The sequence below is a fragment of the Centroberyx affinis genome, unplaced genomic scaffold, assembly GCF_046629955.1.
Source record: "Centroberyx affinis isolate AG114_WGS23_722 - 3 ecotype Tasmania unplaced genomic scaffold, CSIRO-AGI_Caff_v1 ptg000937l_1, whole genome shotgun sequence".
NCBI classification, from domain to species: Eukaryota; Metazoa; Chordata; class Actinopteri; order Beryciformes; family Berycidae; genus Centroberyx; species Centroberyx affinis.
In genome coordinates, this window is record NW_027279513.1 from 2,501 (window position 1) to 26,776 (window position 24,276).

At 40.8% G+C, this 24,276-nt stretch overlaps 1 protein-coding gene and 1 long non-coding RNA gene across 2 annotated transcripts; both read left to right on the forward strand.

The window, feature by feature from the left end:
• Positions 1-1,338: 1,338 nt before the first annotated feature.
• cdc42ep1b (CDC42 effector protein (Rho GTPase binding) 1b) lies at positions 1,339-15,539 on the forward strand. Its single transcript, XM_071521878.1, has 4 exons — positions 1,339-1,484; positions 6,927-7,522; positions 9,237-9,775; positions 14,410-15,539. Exons 3-4 carry the CDS (start codon positions 9,322-9,324, stop codon positions 15,045-15,047), a joined length of 1,092 nt encoding a protein of 363 aa, XP_071377979.1. The 5' UTR covers positions 1,339-1,484; positions 6,927-7,522; positions 9,237-9,321; the 3' UTR covers positions 15,048-15,539.
• A 2,406-nt stretch (positions 15,540-17,945) lies between these two features.
• On the forward strand, positions 17,946-24,252 carry LOC139645967 (uncharacterized). The gene is made up of 5 exons (XR_011695265.1): positions 17,946-18,080; positions 19,351-19,406; positions 20,719-20,818; positions 22,193-22,834; positions 24,218-24,252. It is a non-coding gene; the product is annotated as an uncharacterized lncRNA (long non-coding RNA).
• Positions 24,253-24,276: the final 24 nt, after the last annotated feature.

Below are 24,276 nucleotides of genomic sequence, written 5' to 3' on the forward strand. Positions count from 1 at the left end.
ATAATGCTTTATTGAAATAACCCTAACCCTCTTTTTGAGGTCAGAGATCAGCTACTAAGCAGCGCCCCCTGGAGCTGGTGGGGATTCAGCATCTTGCTCAAAGACACTTCGGCAGGGGGGATATATGCCAACATGGCGGCTTGTACCTGGGTCTTCTGTTTGGTGGCCAATCTCCCTGCTTGCTACGTCACTCTGCTGCCTCCATAGTACACCAGAGTACTGAGAGAGGAGCTGTGTGTGTATCAGTGTGACAGTATGTCCTATGTGCCATGACAGAGAAGTTTCTGTCCTTTGTCCAAATTTTCTGACATTTATGTTCTCTTCCAGTTGAATAGCGACAAAGCCTGAGCCAGACTGGAGGGAGGAGAGGAAGGAAAAAGAGCGACACAGGGAGGAAAAAAGAGAAGAAATCCAGACAGAGAGGGATCCAAACCAACGGCTGTTTCTTTGTCAGGGACAAAATTGTCTACTCATTGCACTACAGGAGCAAAACAAAGGACATCACTCCACTAAAACAGTATATATTTGTGTATCGCACACATACACTGGCAAATGAACACACATAAACACACACCCAAATCAGTTCCATGCCAATCCAGCTCCAGGCGGAGCAGACGGCTGCCTACCTGGCTTCACCTCCTGGCTAACTGACAGTCGGCCATGTTGGTTTAAAAGCGGCCAACTGTCGGGGTCAGCGGAGGTCGAACAGTTTTACACAAACAGCCTCAATCACGAACCATTTTGGAATTTGGAAAGTATGTTTTTGCTTGGTGGATTCTTGCGTGTGTGTGCTGTTAAACTGTTGCTGGACACCCCCAGCCCCAACACACACACACACACACACACACACACACATACACACACACACACACAGACAAACACACACCCACACACACACTGAGAGCTTCCATTCTCTCCATCTGGTTTTGGCTCAGTCTCTCTCGCTCACTGTTTCTCTCTCTGCCAGTCTGTCTGTCTGTCTGTCTGTCTGTCTCTCTCTCTCTCTCTCTCTCTCTCTCAAACACACACACACACACACACACACACACACACACAAACACACACAATCGGCATATTGTTTTTTTTCTCCCCCCAGAAAATTGCACACTTTTGGTGAAAACCTAAACAGTGGGTTTCCCTCCCATTCCATCGCCTCATTTGCAATTTCTTAAACTCACATCCTGCAAGGTGCTGGCGTCATTCAGCACTGCTAGCTCCATAATCATTTAGTGGTTCACATTTCTAAAGGCGCACCCACCCCTCCTCCTCCTCCTCTCCATCTCCCTGACTCCCTCCTAGTCAAACTATTTGTAAGCAGCAGCGGCAGAGAGAGAGGGAGAGCCGCAGTGATGCAGAGTTCATGTCCAAACGGGAAACTTACATTAGATTCCGTAAACCGCGAAAGATGAAAAAAGAGAGATGTAGTGGAGTCGCTTCTCTGCGTTTTCACAAAGGGACTAGCTACGTTAGAGGTTTATTTCAAGGTAAGTTTATTCAGACAGCCTGTTTGATGCATGCTGCCTACATTGCAAACACCTTCTAGTACTGTAAATGCAGCCACGTCGTTATTTTACCACGTTATTGTGACGTTATAATGTAACTTTCAGACTTTTAAATGTAGCTTCTTTGGTTTTCTTTTCTTCGAGCGTTCAGAGCGCAGTATCACTGTGCGTAAAAGACGAAGATCAGGGATAGAAAGAGCCTGCAGTGCCTCACCAAGTGTCGCCTCACCGCGGGTCTCCTGGCATTATAAAACCCAACTGTTTGCACGCGCGATTATATGCCAACGCGCGCGCGCGTGTGTGTGTCTTCGTCTGTTTGCGCGCGCGTGCGTGCATATGCCAGTGCCAGACACTTTGCCAGACTTCTCCCCCTACAGACTGTGTGTCTCTGCCCTGGTGGCTTTCTCTCCGCGCGTGAGCAAAGCTGAAACCATTGCATCCACTCTGCTCTCAATATACTCATATTGAACGCGCAGCCTTGCTAAAGCTCCTCCTGGGCATTTACATTAGGTACCAAGACTTCCATAGGTCATTCGTTCATTGTATGACCTGATGGTGATTTGTGATATACAGCTCATATTCTGCTAGGAAAATTGGCTGTAAGCCCTGTATCATATAGAAAATCATATCATAGATGTATATTGTTACATCCTTTGTGTCCCATGGACTGCAGCTTGACTCCAATGGGAGGCAGTGAAACCCAGTGTTTGATGGGAACAGTTGAAATCAATTGGTCACTGTGTTCCTCTGGTGAAGCCACAGAACAACTGCATAGAGCGGTGCCAGGTCTCCAGTCGGTGGGTGGGCAGCTGGTCAGGCAGGACGGCCTGCTGGTTAGAGACACTGTCCTTCAACCATATAAGCATCTGCCCTGCTGACACTCTCAGTCCCTACCTCCAGACAGCATGGAGTTGTCATTATATCAGTGCAAGTGAGGATTTGTCAGTGTTAATGCACATATTATTAAGCCACGAATCGTCTGTTTTTGCATACTTGTGAAGAAATGTCCCACTAATAAGGGATGCTCTGTCTGACTTATTCTTAGAGTCACAAGGAAACGACATTTCGACGGTGTCTTCCTTCCGTAATTCAACGTATATCCGGTTGAAACAGGACGCTGGGGCGGGACGCAACGTGGGTAGGGACTGTTCAAAAGTGGTCAGGTTGCACCATAACAAATGTGGAAACTGACTCAGTGCTTTGTGCATAATCTTAAGCTAATAATAAGTTTCAGATGCTTCAGAATGAATCAATTCCAGCCACCAGGATGCAACCATGGTGTCTTAGGTAAAGGAAACAGGGTTTTCAGGATTGAACACCCAAAAACTCATCGCAGTACCAACTCGTGTCATTTTGAAAGTTGTGAAGCTGCAGGTTTTATATGATTGGAGGGGTGGAGAGGGGGCTTCAAAAACTGGTATTATGGTATTATTGGTTTGAATTTGTATGTATATCTACTGGTACACCATGAAGTAACCATTAAAAAGATGCTGTTTTCCAGGATTTTGGTATAAGGAATACGTGAAAATTAAAATAATCCAAATCAAAAGAAATGTATTGTTATATAGCTGTACGTTATGGTATGGAGAGATAGTGAACAAGGTGAAAACCGTTTAATTTCACTGACTTTAAGCTCTGTAGGCCACCCAAGCCTGTCCTGCTGCACACCATCACAAAGCCTTTTCAGGATGAGAGTTCAGATGGAGAACAGTGCTCTTTTATGTTGCCACTTTTATGATTCATTAACTGAGCCTTTCTATTTATGTTTGCTAGGTGGAAGTTTGGAGAGCCAACATTTCCTTATGCTCTTTGTTCAACGGGGCTATTGAAATGGAGTGAGTTGTGTTTGCCCTCCACTGTTGCTCAGCCTCATTTCCCCTTTGTTGTGTTGACATAAGTACCCCACACACACAAAAAAAAAGAATTTATGAAACCGGTTAATGATGAAGAGAGGGTGAACCTCAGCCATAAAGATGGATTTGGTCATTTCGCCTGCTGTTGTTTTGCAATGTTTTCTTTGAAATATTTGTGTGCTGTAAAAGGAGTCATTGACCCAGTGCAACAAATCCAGTGTGAAATGAATTCTTATCTTGAATGTTTACTCTTGTCTCATTTGTTGAATTGAAAGGGCATTAGGGAAAGTGCCAGAGGGAGTGAAAGGGAAGTTCGTTTAGAATGAGATGCAAAAAGCCACAATAATCAGATACATCACAGTCTGATATACATCATGGAGTGAGACATGGTGATACACTATATACACAATGCATGCACACACACATCCACACACGTATGTGCACACAGACACATACACACACATGCCATAAGGACCTGGCAGGCCATCAACTGTGTTGCCACGTTGCAGCAGTAGATCCTTGTAAACTGAGCGCATGTTGTATTTTGGAGTCATGCGTAATGGTCAGGGTGTTCTGACCTAAACCACTGTGCTGTAAAGGGAGCATGGCTCTCCGGTCCGGTGGAAGCAGCAGCCTCAGAGCTGACCCTCTGTGACAGAACACTGTGTGTGTGTGTGTGTGTGTGTGTGTGTGAGTGTGTGTGCGCGCGTGTGTTTCTGTGCGAGCCACTGTGATTGAACGGTCCCACAACCGTCCCAGAACCCATTTCAGTAATTTGTGGTTCTGTGGTACCAGATGTTTGACTAACACACTAAATCTACTTGCAGCAGGGGGAGTGACAGTGAAAGGGAGAGAAAGTGTGTTTATGTATGTGTGTGTGTGTGTGTGTGTGTGTATGTGACACAGGGAGAGACAGAAAGGGAGAAACAGAGAAAACACTGAGGAAAAGAAAGAGGACAGGCAGCAAGATTGATTGAAAGAAGAGGCTAAAATAGAACAGTTTGGAAAAACTCACACAAAGAAAGGAGGTATAAATGTGTTTCTCATCAGCGTCCTCAGATCCTTTATTTGATGGCCATAATGGATGGCGTCCGGCTCGCTCTCCCCATCATCGCACACTGTTCCCATTACGCTCTCTGACCCCCCCGCCTGCCTCTGTCTCTGCAATCACACAGGCAGCTCACGCCAGCCTCGCGGCCAAACCGGCTTGTTTACGGATGGTGTGCAGGTACAATTTACGGATAAATATCATGTTTAGCAGAGCCGCGTGCCTCTGTGTGTGATTCTAACGAGGCCATTTACCAAATAAAGAGCCCAAAGTGAATTCCTGTGCCGGTATTACACTTTATTGTACATGAAGACATCCGAGTTGAGCTGAGTTTAGTGCTCACAAAGCCGGGGGGGGGGGGGGGGGGGAGAAAGAAACCATATAAGAGATTGACATAGTGCCATAAAAAGTGTGAGATATAACAACGTGTTAGTTAGACACAGGCTGCCCATCAAAAGCAGTCATTAAAGTGAATTAGACAATGCAGCACCAAAACACAGGATAAGTGAAAGAGAAAAGAGCCACTTTGTTTATAGCAAAGAGAATGAGAGTGAGTTTGGGAGTTTAGGAAAAAATATATAAAGGGTATATAATCTTTATGTTTACTGCTCAAGATTAAAGAGGACTCAAGATCACTAATAACTTAAATTCCTTAATCACTAGTGAATTTTACTTTAATGCCAGCAACCATTTTGTCAAAAGAATTGTTGCATTTTTCAAATGTTGGATATCTCATCTTGGAATGAAACTTGTGTCCACAAATTTGCACACTTCCTGTGTAAATAAAAAAGTGGTTTTCCATTCCATTCCATTGCCTCATTTGCAATACAATGAGTACTACTGTTAGACTCAGATAATAGAAGGCAGTTTCTGACACGGTGCGGCCATCTCTTACCCAGCAGCCACTCTGTTGTCCCTGCCAATCTGTCCCTATCTGCCTCTCACCTTCTCGTGCCCCACCGGACCTAATCGCTCCCTTAAGCTAAATGTTAGTAATGAGCTGAGGGATCAGTAAAATCCATCCCAAAATCCACCCCACCTCCCCATAGGAATTTTCACTCTCCTCACCCATTCCTTTCCCGTCTTCCCTCATATCTTCCCTCCCTTCCTATTTTTCCCGTTCAGGTTAGCGACAGTGAGTGATGAGCATGACGGCCGCCCCAGACATTTGTCTTGGAACTGATGAAAAACTGGGATTAGCTGGAGATTTAGAGAAGGTAATCGGCTGGTCAATGCCCAGCAGGTAGGTAAGAGTGGTGCCATCACCTGGTGTCAGTTGTGACCTCACAGGTTCAGATTGACTGAGGAGAGGCTGCCTGGCATGGGCATGGGAGTCACTCTGACACTAATCCTGCCCTGGCTGGAGCCTGGATGGGTAGAGTCACGTGTTTGGGCCTCACAGGTGCTGCTTTGCCCTGGGGTCGTTTCCTCAGCAGACAGGAAGAACGTGCTCAGAGTATATCGAGGAAAACAGATATACAGTATACAGGGCCTCAGGAAGTAGCAAGAAAAACTCACTGAGAAAAAGGAATTGATGTTGTTGTTGTGCGTTGATTCATTGGATAGACACGGCAGTGCGAAGCTCAGTGGGTGGAGCATGAGCAGACGGGCTCAAAACAAACTTGGGCCACTCATGCTAAAGATGCCATGTCCCATGCCATGCCATGTCCCATGGCTTGTTATCTTGACGCGTTATGTTTTCACTCCATTCCGTCTGTTCTGTCTATTTGTCTGTTAGCAGGATATCTCAAAAAGTTATCACTGGATTTGCATGAAACTTTGTGGAAAGGTTGGTCATGGGGCAATGAAGAACTGATTACCTTTTTACACCGATTGGCCAAAGGGGGGCGTGCTGTTGGGCGTGGCTTCTCATAAAAAGGCATATAACGTACAAACGGATTCACTTTGTGGCCAATCAGCAGACAGAAGAAGAGGCAAACCCTCCATTATTGGCCCAATCAAACAACATTGGGGCACTGGAGAGCTCATTTCTAGTTTAGACATAACCGCCCTGCCAATCTTTCTAGGTGCCATCTAGTTATATGTGATGTGATGTGTCATGTGATGTGATGTGATGTGGAATGATGTGATGTCGTGTGATGACATGTCATGTGATGTGTCATGTGATGTGATGTGATGTGACGTGACGTGATGTGATGTCATGGCACGTTACGTTACGTTACGTTACGTCATGTCATGTCATGTCATGTTCAATTCAATTCAATTCAATTCAATTCAATTCAATTCAATTCAATTCAATTCAATTCAATGCAGACACTGAAAGGCTAAAAACCCTGCTGCAGTTGGGTTTTATTGGACTAACAAATTTTTAGGAACCTGCTGAGTCCTCAGGCAACAGAGAGAGAGAGAAAAACCATTCCCAACATAAGTCAATCCAAAGTTTAAGCAGCCTGACACATTTATGTGAGCCTGAATGCCTGATCCTGCTTTAGTCTTTAGTCTAAGTGTGTAACTCACATCTCTCTCTCTCTTTGTCTCTCTCTCTCTCTCCTGTCCCTTTAGCTGGCCTGAAGTGAACTGAATGAAAACAGAGGAGCCCCCCTACCTGGATACCACCAGAGAACTAAGTGGATTGAAGAAGGCAGAGAGCAAGCGAGAGATGAAGAGAGGGAGTAAGAGAGGGGGGGAAGACAGAAGGGATTAGGAGCTAATCCAGCACACGGCCAATCCTGGAGGAGCCTTATCTTTCCTTCTAGGACGATGCAGACAAAACAGTCGCTTGGATTACAGCACTTTACTTTATTGCTTGTTTCAAGAAAGCATTAGCCCCCTTTTTTCTTTGCTCTGCTTGTTTACATTGCCTCCCAAAGGTCTGGCATCCCGGGGGCAGCGGGACCGGTGAACTCTAAAGCAGAGGATAAAGAGGAGCGACAGGCCTGGTGGGTGAGAGAGGAGAGGAGAGGAGAGAGCAGCGACAGGATGTCCAGTGGACAGTGTGGGGCCACACATGGATAAATCTCTTTAGAGGGAGACGGTGCATGCCACTGGACCCCCTGCTGTCTCCGCTTGGACCTTGATGGAGACGAGTGCAGACCAACTTATCGGATGAAACGCACAAGATCCTCTCAGAAGTTGGGAACCGTTAAGCGTGTCTGCCAGTAAGCAGGCTGGAGATTTTTTTCCTGTGTTGATTTTCAGGTGTTTTGTGGATTACAGTGTCAAGCGAGAGGGCATTGCTTTAAAAGTGCAGGATTGTTGAAGAGATTTTGGAATCTTTCTGAAGCTAAAAGGAGAAGAAGGCAGGAGAAACGTGGATTGTAGAGAAGCCTAAATGAAGGGATGAAAATGCTTCAGTTAACTGATTGGTCATGCATGTGTTTCAGTGTTTGAGAACAGTGCTTGCAGTATGTGTAGGATCATAAATTAAGGTAAAAAATGACAGAGAACTGATGAATACCTCAGATAAAAATGCTTACAGTACAAATACTAGTACTGTGGTCTAACCTGAAACCTAAACAGCGGTGTGTAGGGAAACCACTGGGAGACAGTCTAGTGGGAATAGACCTGTAATGTGACTCAATCCAATTACACTTCCTTAACAGAGTTATTTATAAACTCCAACAAGCGTGTTGGTCAGTAAGTTATAGGGCCTGCCACCAACGTACAGTCCAGTCGCACTTGCGTATGCGCATTTGAAACTTTACCTACCTGCTGTGCCCAAGCTCAGAGGAATTTTTACTAGGTTTGAGGAGGAAAAAATCAAGGAAATGTTTATTTTGGTTTTACAAGGTTCTCTTAAAGCTCTGGTGAAGTGATTAGTGGGATGGGTGGAATGTTAGTTAACAAAGGCTTGGATAACTGCCATGCTAGAGATTGGGGTAACCAGGTAATACAGTTATCCCCCACAACCTGGTTGAAAGACTTGTTTGTCGTCACATGTTTTAAATGTTTGAACTCAAATTACTTGTATAGGAAGTTTACAAGTCTCTAGGGGAAGTTAAGTGAGGCTAACAGACAAAGAGAAAGGTGCATTTAAGCGATTAAATACTAGTTGACATTTTCCGTTGAGTAATTTAATTTTAGAAATGTTCACAGATATGGATTTGCCAAGACAGTAGAGCACGATCACTGTGTCTTAGTACAAAACACAAGCTGAGACAACTGTGCAGTCACCCAATTCTAAAGATGTATAATCAAGTGAACAAAGTGTGAATGTCACTTAGTCTTTTTTATCACCTTTGTCACACAAACAGGCTGAAGTGTTGTTGTTTGAAACCGTGTCTCAATATATTTGCAGCTGCGACTGGATGCGTATTTCTGAACGGACATTCGCAAACCCAAATGTGAGAATACGCCCAGTCGATCCCAAACTCTCCAACCACACAAGCTGTGGTAAGCAGAGGAAACGAGTTGTGACCTTGTAATTTATCTTCTTTTTATTTCTCGTGATTGAAAGCTGCTGCTGTGCAGGAGAACAGGGGTTTCTGTTCAAGCTTTGGTCCTTCTGGACAGAGGCGCAGGACTAGCTGTGTGAGAGAGACAGAGAAAACACAGGGCAGAGGGGGAGAGGGAAAGAGGAGAAACAGAAGGGGGATAGAGAGAGAGAGAGAGAGAGAGAGAGAGAGAGAGAGAGAGCAAGAAAGAGAGAGAGACTTGACTGACTCCACATACATATTGGCATCTTTCAGCATAAAAGCTTCTGTGGCAGATCCAAAAGGGAAACCACGGGCCGACAGTGGGTGAATAGTTGGCTCTTGCCGTGTGGAGAATGGATTACACACACATTCTCTGCACACCGAGCAGCCCCATATTTGTATTTTTTCTGTCTTCACTTTCCAGGCCTCTTAATTTTTTTCCTCTCCGATTTTACAGTGGAATTCAAACTGGGACTGACATGTAATTGGAGTCCAGACATCCTGATTTGAATTAAAGGGACATCACAACGCTTTCTGCCAACATGAGTCTGGGAAAACTGCCAGGGATCAAGGGCCTAGTGTCCGGCTCTCAGGGGAAACGTCGCTTCAAGAGCGACCTCTCTGTGGACATGATCAGCCCGCCGCTGGGCGACTTCCGGCACACCATGCACGTGGGCCGCGGCGGGGACGTGTTCGGCGACACCTCCTTCCTCAGCAACCACGGGGGCAAAGGGGAGCCGGGAAGTCCGGACTCGGCGAACAGCTCCAAGACAACCGGCTTCTTCACACGCACCTTGCGGCACGTACGGAAGACCTCGGAGCCGCGGCCGAGGGGGGGCTCCCGGGACCTCTCGCCCCCGCCGCCGGACGTCTCGCCCATCATCAAGAACGCCATCTCCCTGCCCCAGCTGAACCTGGACTCTCCCAACGGCTGCCTGCAGAGGGTGCTGTTCCCCAGCTCCGTCAGCTCACCGGATGACTCCCTCTACACATACGGTGAGATAATAAGAGAGATAATCACTTCCAGCATGAGACAGGCTTTATGGAAAGCACCTTAGCAACAAGATCATCTGACATTAAAAGTCAGTAGAACAAATGTAGCGTCCCGACAGGAAAGTAAGACCGCTGGTGAAACCTGCTGAGGCAAAAAAACAGCAAAGCAAAGAGGGATTCCACTCAAATATGATGTTTTATTTCTTAGACAAGAGAACATGGTCTACAAATAGTACACTACAATACTACAAATCTACTACACACATCAACAAATGACACAGTGTGCATGTACAGATCACACCAACAGCATGCCATCCAACAGCCATGTTGGTAGGGTTGCACAATTTATTACATTAAAAAAATAAAGGAAAAATGAGTGGTGGTGCTCAGAATGGACTCCTACATGTTATTCTGGTGCTGAGCCCAATTTCTGGCCTATAAATTAAATTGTACATTGTAGAAAAAAAAGCGTCATCGTATTCCAATTCCAACTGTATTGCAATTTACAGTATATTGCAATTGCAATCTTCAGCAACCTAATCACAACATGATTATTTGTCAATATTGTGCAGCCCTACATTGCAGATCCCACATTCTTTCAAACACCGCAACAAAGGCAACTTTCATTGTCCGGATAAATCTGTGCCATGATGAAACTGAGCTGAAATCTTGGGTCAGCTTACTCACTACAGACTGTTCCTTTGATATAGATGTTGTCTTTCCTTCCTGCTGTCAAACTAAGTCATGCTGCACAACACTATTGTGTCAGATATAACACTGTTTAGATGGCAGAACAAAGTGACTGTGAAAGGTAACAGTTTAGTCAAGTGGCTCTCAACCGGTTTTGCCTCAAGGCCCAGATTTCTCGCAGATTAAGTTGCCACCCAGTGTGTTAAATCACAATATCAGTGAAGTTTGAATCAACAAAGACAAAAACATGTATTGAGAAAATGTGTTGGCTCTAGCAAAATCATTCTAAGTGGTGATTTCTGGATGTTTCATAAAAACAACAACAAAACAAAGAAAACTGTTAACATCATGCTTATAATTTGAAAGACCCATAACATCACTCTAACATGAGACCAGATGGTGCGTTTGTGTCTGATATGAAATCTTTGGATCCTGAATGTAGGCAACCATTTAAATCTTTGGGTTTTTTTGTGACCTTGAGTTTACAGTAAAGAATATATTATTTACATGACAATAGACAGAAAGGCGCAAAAACTGAACATATCAAATCAAATCAAACATTATCAAACTCTTAGCAAGCACACATTAAACAAGAGAACGTTTGCTTTCAAAAGGAACAAAAAACATGCATATTAGCTGATATCGCAGAAAAAATTGCTTAGATGCTGGCACCTCTTACTGTAACTGGCACGTTTGCGACCCAGTCAGAATGATTCCACGACCTACTTTTGGGCTGCAGCCCAGCGGTTGAGCAGCAGTTTCAGTCAGCACAGGAAACACTGAGAGATGAAATCCTGTTGTTGTGGGCTGATACATCCTTAGCTGTTCACACTTCACTTTTTAAGAGGTGAGGTACTTAAACTAGACCACGGCATAAGCAGCTACTGAGTTTACTTGGTGCATGTAGGGTTGTAAATGTCAGCGCACACACACACACACAGACCCACACACACACACACACACAAACAGGCAGAGTAAGGTTGTCTTTTTGACTTTTCCCACATTCCTCCACGCCAACCAACAAACAGACTGACTTTTTCTGAGTCATCTGGAATCACCTAGGCAACACCTGTACACAATTAGGGCTATAAACACAAACACACACACACACACAGCTGGTTACGGGGGGGGGGGGGGGGGGGGGGCAGATACTTAGAGGGCATTTCCTGTCATCTTTGTGTGCATGTGTGCTTGGTTGACTGCACCGCATAAACACACCATTCATTATATCCGCTAACCAATCAGTGCTTATCTGGGCAGCAGGGTGTGTGTTTGTGTGTGTGTGTGTGTGTGTGTGCATTGTGAGAGTGAGCTTGTCTCAGTACAGTATATGTGGGTCGTCTGGAATTCCCCTTTCAGTCTCCAGATTCGTTATCCAACTCATAAGGAATTTGCCCAAACTGGGAGTGCTGGAGCTGCCATAGAGAGCCAGTCAACTGAGGGATGATGGGAACTTTTTGTTATCAATGAATTCCTTGGTTTGCCATCCATTAGCAGCCATGTGGTCTGTTTCATTTCCACCCATGTTTTTTGTTTTTTTTATCTTCCATATCCTTCCTATTTATCTTTCATTTCTCGATTAAGGACTGTCTATACCTTCCACTGCCAGTGTTCAGTTGTTCTTTTCCTGAATCTGTTACAACTTTTGTTGTGATCTGCTGCTTTAGCAACTTCAGTCTGAAAAAGTGTCGTTCCAAAATTGGGTATCCACCATTTGGAAAAAAAAAAAGACAAGAATGATTGACAGCACAAACTTAAAGCAAAGTATGGCTGACACAAAAAAAGACATTAACCTACGACTAAGACCTTTAGCCTGCAGAATGAATCCTCTATTGTTTTAGAAATATTCAAACATTAACTTAAGGTGTATGATTATTTTCCCCCCAAAATGTATTTATAATATTTTGGAAATCATCTTTTCAGTTATCAGTTATGCTCTAAGGTGTTTTTCTCCATAATTTTCCTAACCTGTATCAAGTGAGAGTCACTCTCCCATCAGCCCACACCACGGCGCTTTCTAGTTTCTTCCAGTCTCCTGTGGAACAAAGTGGTTCAGGAAATCTTTTATATCACATCAGCTTAAATATGTGTAAACAAATGCTCTGCCACTGACTGTAGACCTTAGGTAAGCCAGCTGTTGGTGTGTTTACTTTTAGTTATGTGATAATGGTTTTTTACGCATGTATTAGGCTATACGGGCTAATAACCTATGTTGATTTTAAGTTGACCTTTGACCCCTGGGACATTAAAATACTACTCAACATGTATCTTCTTCTTTCTCCAAAGTCTCAGTCACTTTACTGTCACGTGGCGTTTGTGTCTCTATGAAGTCCTTGTTTCTCCCTTTCTCTCCCTCTTCCACTGGTGTCATGTTTTATCTCTTTACATGTCCTCCTGTTTTCTGCCTCCTCCTTACAGTTGGAGCCTGAAGCGTCCAGGAGACATAAAACTAGGTTTGTCCCTTCAGGGAGCGTTCAGAGCCAGTGAAGTCATGGCACTGTGGAATGTGTGTGGGTTAGGATGGTGTTGTGGAAAACACCGAAAATACTACTGGGTTGTTATATACTGCCACCCTGTGGTGAAGGAGTTACACTGCAGGGTCTAATAGAGCTGTATGTAACTGCTCATTAAAGTCTCCATATTATACACTTTTTTTATTAATTTCTTTTCAAACATACCATGTCTCTGGTTAAGAATAATATGCTGCAGACAGCCAATTAAAATATTGAAACCTACTGAGTTCTATTCCACAGTGTGTGTCTATTCAAATCCTGCTTATCTTGATGATTAGGAACGTATAGGCTGTTGGTTAACAAGAGAGACCAAGTCCAGTGATGGTGTGTTATCTGGAGCTGATCTGAAACTATATGAAAATAGATGGATTTTTACCTCCACCAGTTAAACTGGAAGGAGGTTATGTTTTCGTCTGTCTGTCTGTCTGTCTGTCTGTTAGCAAGATATCTCTAAACGTTACAAACAGATTTGGCTGAAATCTGGTGGACAGATAGCCCTTGGCCTAAGTTTTTTTTTTTTTAATCTATAAGTATTATGCTACATTCAAGTGCTGATGGAAAGGTCCAACATCCGGGACTTCCAAGTCGGCTGGTAAACAGCATTGCCTTCACATGCTATTTCTTGGAAAATCAAACCTGGAAGACAAACGATAAAGTTACGAAGCCTGCAGCTTTGCAAGTTGGAGAAATGTTCAGCATTGGCGGAGGTTTGCGCTCTACTGATTGCATTATACTTGAAAATTTGGTAACTTTGAATAACTTAAATTCTAAACACTCAAGTAAAGTCTAATTTTGACAGTGTCACCATTAAACATAATTGATAACATAGCTACATTAATATAGGCAAATTCTAATTCCTATAATAGGGCCTCCTTTCAGAAAAACAGGTGAGCTCTCTGTAAGATTTTATACTGTTGTAACGTGAGGGTTCGATAGGTGGTAGTTGGATCACTCTCAAAGAAGAGAAACAGCCGGATGGAGACGGATATTAAACTGCACTTTACTTTTCTCCACACATCACCTTTTACAACCACAACACTTCCTTGTTCTCACGCCCATGTGTCTGAATTAACCAATCAGAAGCAAGGACTCAAACTAAAGTAAATGTGAGAGAAACACAGAGGTAGATTCAGCAGATATAAGGATTTAAACCTGTAAATATGTAAATAATAATTGTATAAACATAAATATGTAAACTGTGTAAACCTAACAAATATATATATATATATATATATATATATATATATATATATATATATATATATGATATAAATTAACTAAAATATATGAATTAACTTAACTAACATATGAATTAACTGCTAAACCTTACACTGTCATCCAAGTTGAAGCGTAAGAACCACTGCTCTGGTGTGTTTTCTTTCTCTCATGTCATTTCATGGACTTGAATGTTTTTCTCCTTCTCACTGTGTGCAGGTCTGCAGTCTGGGTTCGTCACTCTGCCCCGCCTCTCCCGCCTGGACAGACAGTTTCAAGACGGAGACATCCGGAGGGGATCTTTACCGGACAACGGTGGCATCACGCTGACACGCTCAGACTCCTTCAACTCATTCACCTTAGACCTCGGCCCTTCCCTTATGACTGAGGTCCTGAGCTTGATCGACAACACCAGCTGCCTTCAGATGTCCAATCACAGCCGAGCTGACAGTGAGGATGAGGATGGGGAGGAAGAGGAAGAGGAGAGGAGCTCTGTCATTGAGATGCCAGTGGAAAGTCCTGGGCTGAGCTCACCCGACCCTTCCATGGGCAGCGTGTCATGCAGAGGGAACACGAACAACAGGGGGCGCTCTTGTAGCTCGGACTGGACGGAGCAAGAGGAGGACCGGAGGTCTCCGAGGACGCCGGACGCGTCCCTCGGGTCTCCTCAGAGAGCGGAGCCGGTAATGGAGGCGGAAAGGTTCCAGAGGGCGGCTGACGTGCTGTCGCGTCATTACGGCGGCGGGTCCTTCACACGGGGGAGGAGTCCGAGCGACAACACCACCTCGCCCGCTTTCTCCCACAGCCGCAGAACACCGTATGCCTTCTCTGAAGAGGAGGAAGAGATCAAAGTCTAGACATTGAAAGTCTGTGTGAAAGAGAGCAGAACTTTTTGGAGCCCAATAAAAACATTAAAACCATTCAGTGACCTGAATTCCAGGTTCATTTCAAGTCAGAGAGGCTGAGCATTGTGTGATACTCCATAGGGAGGTCAGACGTCAGAGGTCAGCTACAGAGCAGCGCCCCCTGGAGCTGGAAGGGATTCAGACTCTGCAGTAGACCGGATGGTTGCAGCTTCAGCAGCTTGAACCCGAGCTTCCTACTCACTACACCACCCTGCTGACATTGTTTTATCCAGATTATTAAAACTCTTCTATATGGACATTGCTGACTGATGAAGATGAAGCCATCTTACTCAGAACTGCAAGTGAAACAAAATAACAAAAATTGGATTCGCAAGACAAACCACTAATACTGATTATTGTTTTACACTATGTCAATAACAAGGATTTAAAGGGAATTTAAACATGAGACACCTGTATTAATTATGTTCATATTTTTTGGAGAATGAGAACATTGAAGAACATTGAAATTAGATATTTTTCATTTATTTGGTTGTTTTTTTAGTGTTCATACACCTAACAAGCTGTACTCATTATGTTTAGCAACCAAATTCTATTCTTTACAGACATTAAAATGTTCAGTGTCAAAGCTCTATAGCATTAAACTGAAATTCACTATTTTGCCTGTATTTTCATATTAATCGTCGTTTTAAAGCCTACACACTTATAAAAACTAAGAATGTTGTACAATTGATTTTCCAAAAATAGGGTGATTCCCATCCCCATTGTGTGATGACTGTATCTGTAACATGTCTATATGATTGTTTATGAAAAAATTACCATTTAGCCTCCATATTTCCAAAAATACTGCTGATATAATAAAAGAAAGTTCATTTGGACCACTACAGTATATGCCTATATGACTCTATATTCATAAACTGTAAGCTACATCTAGGCTAAAGGAACAAATATGTTAAATGTACAATAATGACCACTATATCTTTCTGATGCAGTATTAACAATGTAGTAGCTATTAAGTTGAACAGACAATAGCTCTTTGTCTACATTTGACTTCAGTGTACAGATATCTTCTCTGCTTTCTCTGGTTTTTGTTATGATCCAGCACAAAAATCTTATAGCTAGGTGAGTAGTCATCCTCCCTGATTAGCAGAAGTTATCAAAATCCTCTGCGGATAAAGATGAACAAAAAAGACATCTTCACCCTTCTCTCAAACAAAAAAGGAAACAAACATTTTGATAATCACTCGTGAACAGTAAACATTTACCAGTAAATGTTTACTACCATTAGGCCTACCATTTCCTACATTTACTGTGAAACGTGTTTTATTAAAGCCCCAGTGTGTAGAATTTTATTTCAATTCATTTTGATTTCAAGTTTTGTCTGCAGAAAAATGAGACCATCATGGCGAAAATTGGTTTAGTCTGTGTGTGTTGCTTTCAGTCTGTTCATTCTGTGTGTCCGGGAACCATTTAGCCAAAAGTGCCATACTGACTTATGGCAGAAAAGAGGTGCCTCAAGCTAAAAGAGCAGCTTAAAGAGCTACAGAGAGGGAGGGGAGGGCAGGACCCAGAGCTCCTGGAGCCCCCGGGAGTCCCACGGACCGACAAGGCAAGGCACCCATTCTAAAAGAGGTTACAAGAGCAAAGAAAGAGTGTGACAAAGCACGGTGTCAGATCAGAGTTAACATCAGCTGGACATTCACTCATTGGAGAGCTCCAGGAGCTGAAGGGGTTTTAGACCGACATAGAGCTGGTTTTCTTTCTCCTATACATGTAGCCAAGTGAAATATCAATAAGGGTCTCAAATTGTGTTACCGAAGCTTTTTACTATTTTTTTAGGACCAATTTGGGTTCTACGGTTATGTGTAATGACATTGTTTATTTATGTAGTCAGCTACCTGTACAGCTACTAAACAATGTAACCTAACATAGCAAATTAGCTTCACTTGTCAGTAGGGCTACATAGCTGGCTGCTGACAAAGAATGGGGCTAAATTTGCATTTGCCTTGGACAATAGCCACAGAGTGTTAGCTCGCTAACGCCAACGTCAGCTAAGCTACTTGAGCTGAAAAAATTCCAATAACTGAGAGACGCCTGTAACTAAATCACATATTTATACAAACAAAGTGCGTATGCGGTGTTACTTGATTTATGTTCACTCTTGTACGTTAGTGTTAGCGGTAACTATTAGCTGCAGCTAGTAGCAGCTTAATAGTAAAATGTTGACTAGGCTATGTTCACAACGACGGCAATCCCCCATACATGAGTTGCCAATGTCAATAATTTTCAAATGCTACCAGAAGGGGCTTTAATTACCAAAATTATGAAAATTACAGTCAGAAATCTGTTTAAAAACAACTGAAGTCAACAATTGAAGTCTGTAACTTTAACAGAATATCCTGCCAGTTGTTTGGGTTATTTTAGTCTTTAAATTGGTATTTTATAGCAAAATTACATCTAATGTTGCCAACTTTAACAAAGACGATTAGGGACAGCATACTTAAATTGTGTGTGTGTGTGTGTGTGTGTGTGTGTGTGTTTGTGAGTGTTTGTGTGTGTGTGTGTATGTGTGTGTGTGTGTTTTCATTCCTGTCATTCCTGTCCATTTTTGTTTTCTGTTTTCATCCCTGTAAAACAAGTGCTTTGACGTCCAACAACCCCATTACGACACAGTCAGACAATATGGGTGTGTGGGCGTGAATCAACCACACATATTTCCTCTAGATCACATGCTTTCATGGAAATCAACTTTGAGCTGTCCTTAATTTCCAAGCTTGATTACCTTAAACCAACCCACATTCCTCCCCCTTTTGCTGATCTGAAGTTAGTATGCACCGCTGGTATAACACCACTGTTATACCTACCACATTATATATTAATTTGTGAAGGAAGCAAAGTTGAAGTTAAGGAAGAAAAGCTCTGGAATGAAACACTGTAGTTATGTCTTATATAAGCTGGTGTTGATAGTTGATATACACCAACAAGGAACAGACTACTCTCTACTGAGTGAAGAGAATACAGCACAAAGTGAGTACAGAAATTATTTTAACATGTTGTACCATGCATAAATAGTCTAGACTGCAATGGATAAGTCAAATAACAAATATGTCAATATATTCTTTTCCACTTTTTTGAGTACTTTCTAACCCCAAACAGCTCTGACGGTTTAAATCATTTTGATTTTTGAATAATTATTTCTCATCTGGAATTTTTTCATAACAGTTTCACAGTCAGATATTTCTTCTCATGGCGATCTCCAATGAAACTGCTTTGCTTAAGAAATAAGCCTAATCCACAGTGACCAAACAGCTTCGGTAACACTTTATAATAACCATCATTAATAAATGGTAAATTGATAGTTAATTAAACTTTAGTTAATAGTTATTTTACTGTTAACAAACAATGAAATGATCATTAATAATGTTTACTAATTATTAGTAATGCTATAATTTATGTTATTTTATCATTCGTTTGTGTAATATAAAATCATTTGTTTATAAATTATATATTGTATCATAGCTTTTTACCCTTTTTACCGTCTCTTATCAGCTATAATACAATATATATATATATATAATATATAAAATAACTATTAACTAAAGTTTAATTAACTATCAATTTACCATTTATTAATGATGGTTATTATAAAGTGTTACCACAGCTTCCTTTGTTTTTTTATTATGCAGCTTGCAAACTGCAATGAGCAACACTGGTTTAGAAAAGTTCAGGCTAAAATTAATTCAGTCAGATTCCCAAATCTTAAGCACACATGCAGTAGAAAGTACGGAATTATGACAGGTATAGGTCTGTGCAATTAAATTGAAATGAGATCATTTGGTTATTGATGTGTCCTCAATAACTACAGATATCCTGGAGAACTGGTTCTAGGGTGTGGTTAGACCTTTGTTCACAGACTGATCTGTGACTCATTTCAGGATGTTTTGATAATGGAGAAGCATGTTTTTCATGAGAATATTTATTGTCTTACAATATAGCCTACTTAATTATTAACTTAAATGAACTGAAATGATATATCCTCAGGTTGCACAGAGGGTGTCTTGGCAGTTGAACTGTTGGCACAAATCGACATCTATCCACTGCAATGTCAAGCATGCATGTATCTATTATGATGGAATTCTTGCACTGCCATATTTGGAAGTGCAAAACAAAATAAAATGTGCACAGTCAAATATTTGTCACTCTCTATTTCTCTTAATAATAAGAATAATACCTTAGTAGTAAGAATCTGACACTTCAAATACCAACTTTGACAGTTGAAACTTATTTTGTCTTTCAGTGTCTGTAATGTGGAAACTGTGGAAGAAGAGATGAGACAGTGGAGCCAAAATGGAGGTAAGAGAGAAAGAAACAATATCTTCATGAGGAAATATGTTTCAAGTTGTGTTGACAAGGGAGAAGGTTTTTTATGGGCGTTGACTTTAATACTAATGAACCACTGCTCTGATTGGCTGCCTCATTGGAGGGTTGGGAACAGGTGGAGAGCAGAGAAAATTCCCCTCCTCCTCCAAGGTATGCAAACATAGGCTGCAATCGGATCCACATTACCATGTCGTCTTTCCTGGATGTCTTCCCTTCAGTGAGCCGCCTAGTGATGAAATGTCTGATGTACAACACGCAAACCCTTTGGTTCTTCAGAGATCAACACAAGTCAGAATCAGACCTCACAACTTTATATAGGAAGTCCAATACATTTACTCTCAGAAACAAAATAAACAAATGCTATTCCAGCAAGAAGTTTTACATTCAAGTTTGAAAACCGAAGCTAAAATTGTTTAGTCTCTATAAATTATATAAAGCCTTTTTGAGGATATTGGGTTATTGAATAAATGCTGCAATCTTTTGACAACCTTGGCAACCAAAATTGGAAGTTGCCAAATCAGATTACATTTGTAGATATGCGCAATTTCTATCAGCCATCGTTCTGTTACATTGAGCACGAATTCAGTCACCAGGGCAGAGTGGTGGATTGTGGGATACACTTCATGCTGGAATCTTGCATTTAGGCTACTAAATAAGTTGGAGCCGAATTCCATTTTGTTTGTCAACGATTTCTCATCCTGGCATTTTGGGGATCCAGAAGAAAGCATTTGAGGTGGAACCGAATGCAGCCATGAACTGAACCAGGAGAGGTTACTCACCTTGGGGTGGTCAAATGCATATTGTCCACCATGAGTTATGTCAAAATCAAAATGGCTTGTAGAATCGCACTTTTACAAATCAGACTTTTAAATAAAGAAACTTTGGTAAAACGGGAGGAGTTTCAGATTTCACATTTTCTCAGCTATTTGATACAATGACAAAATGCTTATATATAGAAGGGCAAGGAAAAACTGTTTTGTACAATATGGGACCTTCATCATTCAATATCTCTAGCCTATTGATGATCCAGTCTGTACCAATTATGCTTTACAAAGTGCCAACGTTTGATTTAATTTTGTACTGTCAGTCATTTTGATATAGGCGTCACTTTTGGATATCTGAATTTGGAATTAAAATATCAATTGTAAATACAACAGTGAATATGATTTCCCAATTGAAAAAATAAATTTTCCCAGAGATTTGTTAACTGTGCAGTCTTGTCAGCTACTCTACATAGTCTAGTTATATGCCAATAATAAATAAAGGGACTGCATTTTCTCTACAGGAGACACCAGAAACAGGAACAGAAAGTGATCCTGGTGTTCAGAGTTTGAACGCATCAAATTCTGACACTGAGAAGAAAGAAAATGTGCAGTGTAAAAGAGGTAAGACATTAATTTCCCTCACAGTTTACTCAGGTCTTCAGCTATTTTTATTCATATGTATATTGAAGAGAAAAGTGTTCATCATATAATTTCAAATAGGGACAATGCTTACAGGAAATTTCAGATATAAAAAGTTATTGATACAAATAACTATAAACATAGTTAAAGTACAATAATAATATTGTTACTTTAACTTTTTCTAAGTGGTCTTGAGGGTGTATGAGTTAGTCTTCCGGAGTGATTTTTGACCATTTTTTGAGTGGTCAATATTGGCACAAAATATATCTGTTCAACCAATTTATCAATCTCCCCGCCCACAACATTTTACAGGAAAATGGATTCATTTTTCACATTTTCTCCAATCCACCTTTGAGAGTCTTTGCCAATCATTGAAGATGAGAACACTCCATCTCCCTTTATTATTTAAACATAGCCTATTTCATTACAGAAGTCTTGATCGTTGTATAATAATTTGTATAATTGTTATTTTTCAGAATAGGCTTAAGTTAAAAAGAATGAAGAAAGTATACTGTAGACCTCTGTGGTCAAGATAAATATTATAATTAATAATATAACATTTACAACATTATTACATTATTACAATTAAGCAAGTATTATTGTAGAGTTTGAAAAGCCTGGATGTGTTTACATTACCACCAGGGTTATTAGTTTTAGGATTTTTCATGAGTTTTTATTTTCATGTGGTTTTTAATTTTTATTTCAATTTCGTTTTAGTTAATTATCAGTGTGGCTTCAGTAGTTTAATTTTATTGTTTTATGTAAGTTTAACCCCTAACCCTAACCCAAGTGTTTTAGAGTTTTAGTTTTTATTCATGTCCAGTTATAGGTTTAATATTTCTGGTAAGGGTGGTCTTTTTGAAAGGTATAATGATAGAATTTGAGAACAGGTTTTTTTTTTCTGTGTTTAATAACAGATATTGTGTCATACAAAAAATACTAAATAAATTCTTAAAAAAAACAACATTCATTTTTCAATTAGCATTCAGTAGCCAACATTTATTTGACCAAATTCAACCTTTTTTTTTTTTTTACCTTGCACATAAACAAAAAGGAAAGGAAGGACAAAAAATAAGTGTATTTTTATTTTAACAAGATAGTTTGAGTTCAGTTTTAGTTTTTCACAATTTTTATTTCTGTTTACGACAATGATTTTTTAACACCTAGTTTTCTGCTTAGTATTAGTTTACAATATTAATCTTGTTTGTTATAATGTTTCTTAACACCACAAATCTGAAAAAAAAAAACAGACCACATTTATTTGATAATGGCATTAGTAGGTATAACAAATGTTTTACACATTTATATATTCACATGCTTAATCATATTATTATATCATATTTTGTTGCTGTTTAGTGCCACCAGATCTTATGATTGCATTGGTAGGTGACACTGACGCAGTGACAACTGGACATGGTAATCTTCTTCTTAATGAAGACGACTTATATACTGAAGTAGAAGAAACTTCAGATTTTGCAAGAGGACTTTATGATTTATGTGGACATCATGTCTCCGTCATCAATATGGTGGGCATGCAGGAACCAGAACTTCAGAAATCTTTGCACAAACATCTAAGCCAGTGTGCACATGATGACCAGGGAATTCATGCTTTCCTCTTACTCAAACAACTGGATCAGGCTGCCAACACTGAGCAGATTAATCTAGAGAGAATCCAAATACCTGGAGACTTTGCCTTTGTGATTGCTCTTCTCACATATGAAAATGAGGATTGTGTAGCACTGGAGGATGACCTGAAGAAACCAAGTGATGTGAGGCAGCTGATTGAAAGATGTGGGGGCAGGTATCACATCTGTGATAAGAAAATGAATAATGCAACAGAGATGGTGACACTGCTGGAGAAGATCAATCATATGGTCACTGAAAATTTTCCACGTCGCTACACATTAAAAATGTATCAAGAGAGAAAGCAAAGTCAAGAGCAATTGATGTCAGATGTTGGGCACCACAACAAAAGCAAAGTGGAGAAAAACACTTCAGGTTAGTACAAGATTTCAAAATCCTTTGAAGATTTGACAAAAAATGTAATGCATGGGAAATGCATGTCATCCTCATCACTTCAAATGTCTGGGTGTTTCCCTTTACAGTAAAAAAAAACTGTAAACATTTTTTTTGTAAAAGATCATTGATATGGTCTGGGATGACCAATTTATAGCAGCAACCCATGTGGCTGATATTGTAGGAATAAGTCATTCAATGGCAAAGTCATTCACATCACACATACATCCCCATCCCAAATTACTTAGACTGCAGTTGCAGTCCCATCCACTCCCAATACAACCCAGATTAGCAATAACCTCTGCTGAAGGAAATGGCTAATGCACCAAATCAGATACAGTATATGAAAAAACAAAACACATTCACTGCTCTGTGCTATAACCCAGAGTTGCTGCCTTGGTAGAAATGCCTGAAATGCAGCAACGCTGGTGCAGCCAATTTTTTCAGGTGAATGTCCACAATGCTTGACAACGCTACACTAAAAAATACTGGCTTCCTTGTAGGCATGGAAATGGGTGTGTTTGAGCTTGTGTCAGTATTGCTAACTTTCAAGTTTGGCTAGTTGCTTGTTATAGCAGCACAATCAAGCAAGCATTGTTGTAAATTTAACAAAAGTAACATCTGTAAATTAGAGGGATGATATCAGAAATGAGAATGAATTTGAAACATAGCTCACACAAGATGCAAGCTGTTTAATTTTTGGTGTCATAATATAGTGATTCTCAACCTTTTTCATATCAAGGACCCCTAATTTAGTGCACATTATAGAGCCACGGACCCCCATTTGATGAGATTTTGTCTCTTGGACCCAAATCTGAGAATATTTTTATATGATTTTGTCCAGAATTTGACTTCCATGGCTGTATTGTAGGTAGAGAGATAACAGTGAAACTATGATCAAATAACCATTCTTCTACATTTTCTAATTGTGTTAACTAAGTTTAACAATTCATCAATTTGCTGGGGACCCCCTGGAACCCCCTCAAGGACCCCTGGTGGTCCCCGGACCCCACGTTGAGAACCATATACATTGGTCATAATACATTGAACAATAAATATTCAAAGATAAAAATTAATATTTCTATACATTATAGAAAGAACATTTCCCAAAATGTAATTTCCATAAATCAGAGACTATCAGCTATGACAATGAGGTTGGTGTGAAACATTTAATTCATATGGGAAATGAGCTATTGAAATTTGAATGCATGTTTATACATAAAAGATATTTCCTCAAACATTGAAATCAGTGATTGCTGGTAAAATATTCTTCCTCTTCCAGTAACCACAAATGTATTTATAAATCTCCTTTTACATGTTTGCTTACCTATTTCCTTTGTTTCTCATTTTACCAATTTATTCCAGGTGATGCAGATGATTCTGCTGCAAATGACAATACGGTAAGCATTTCAGTTTTAGGAATA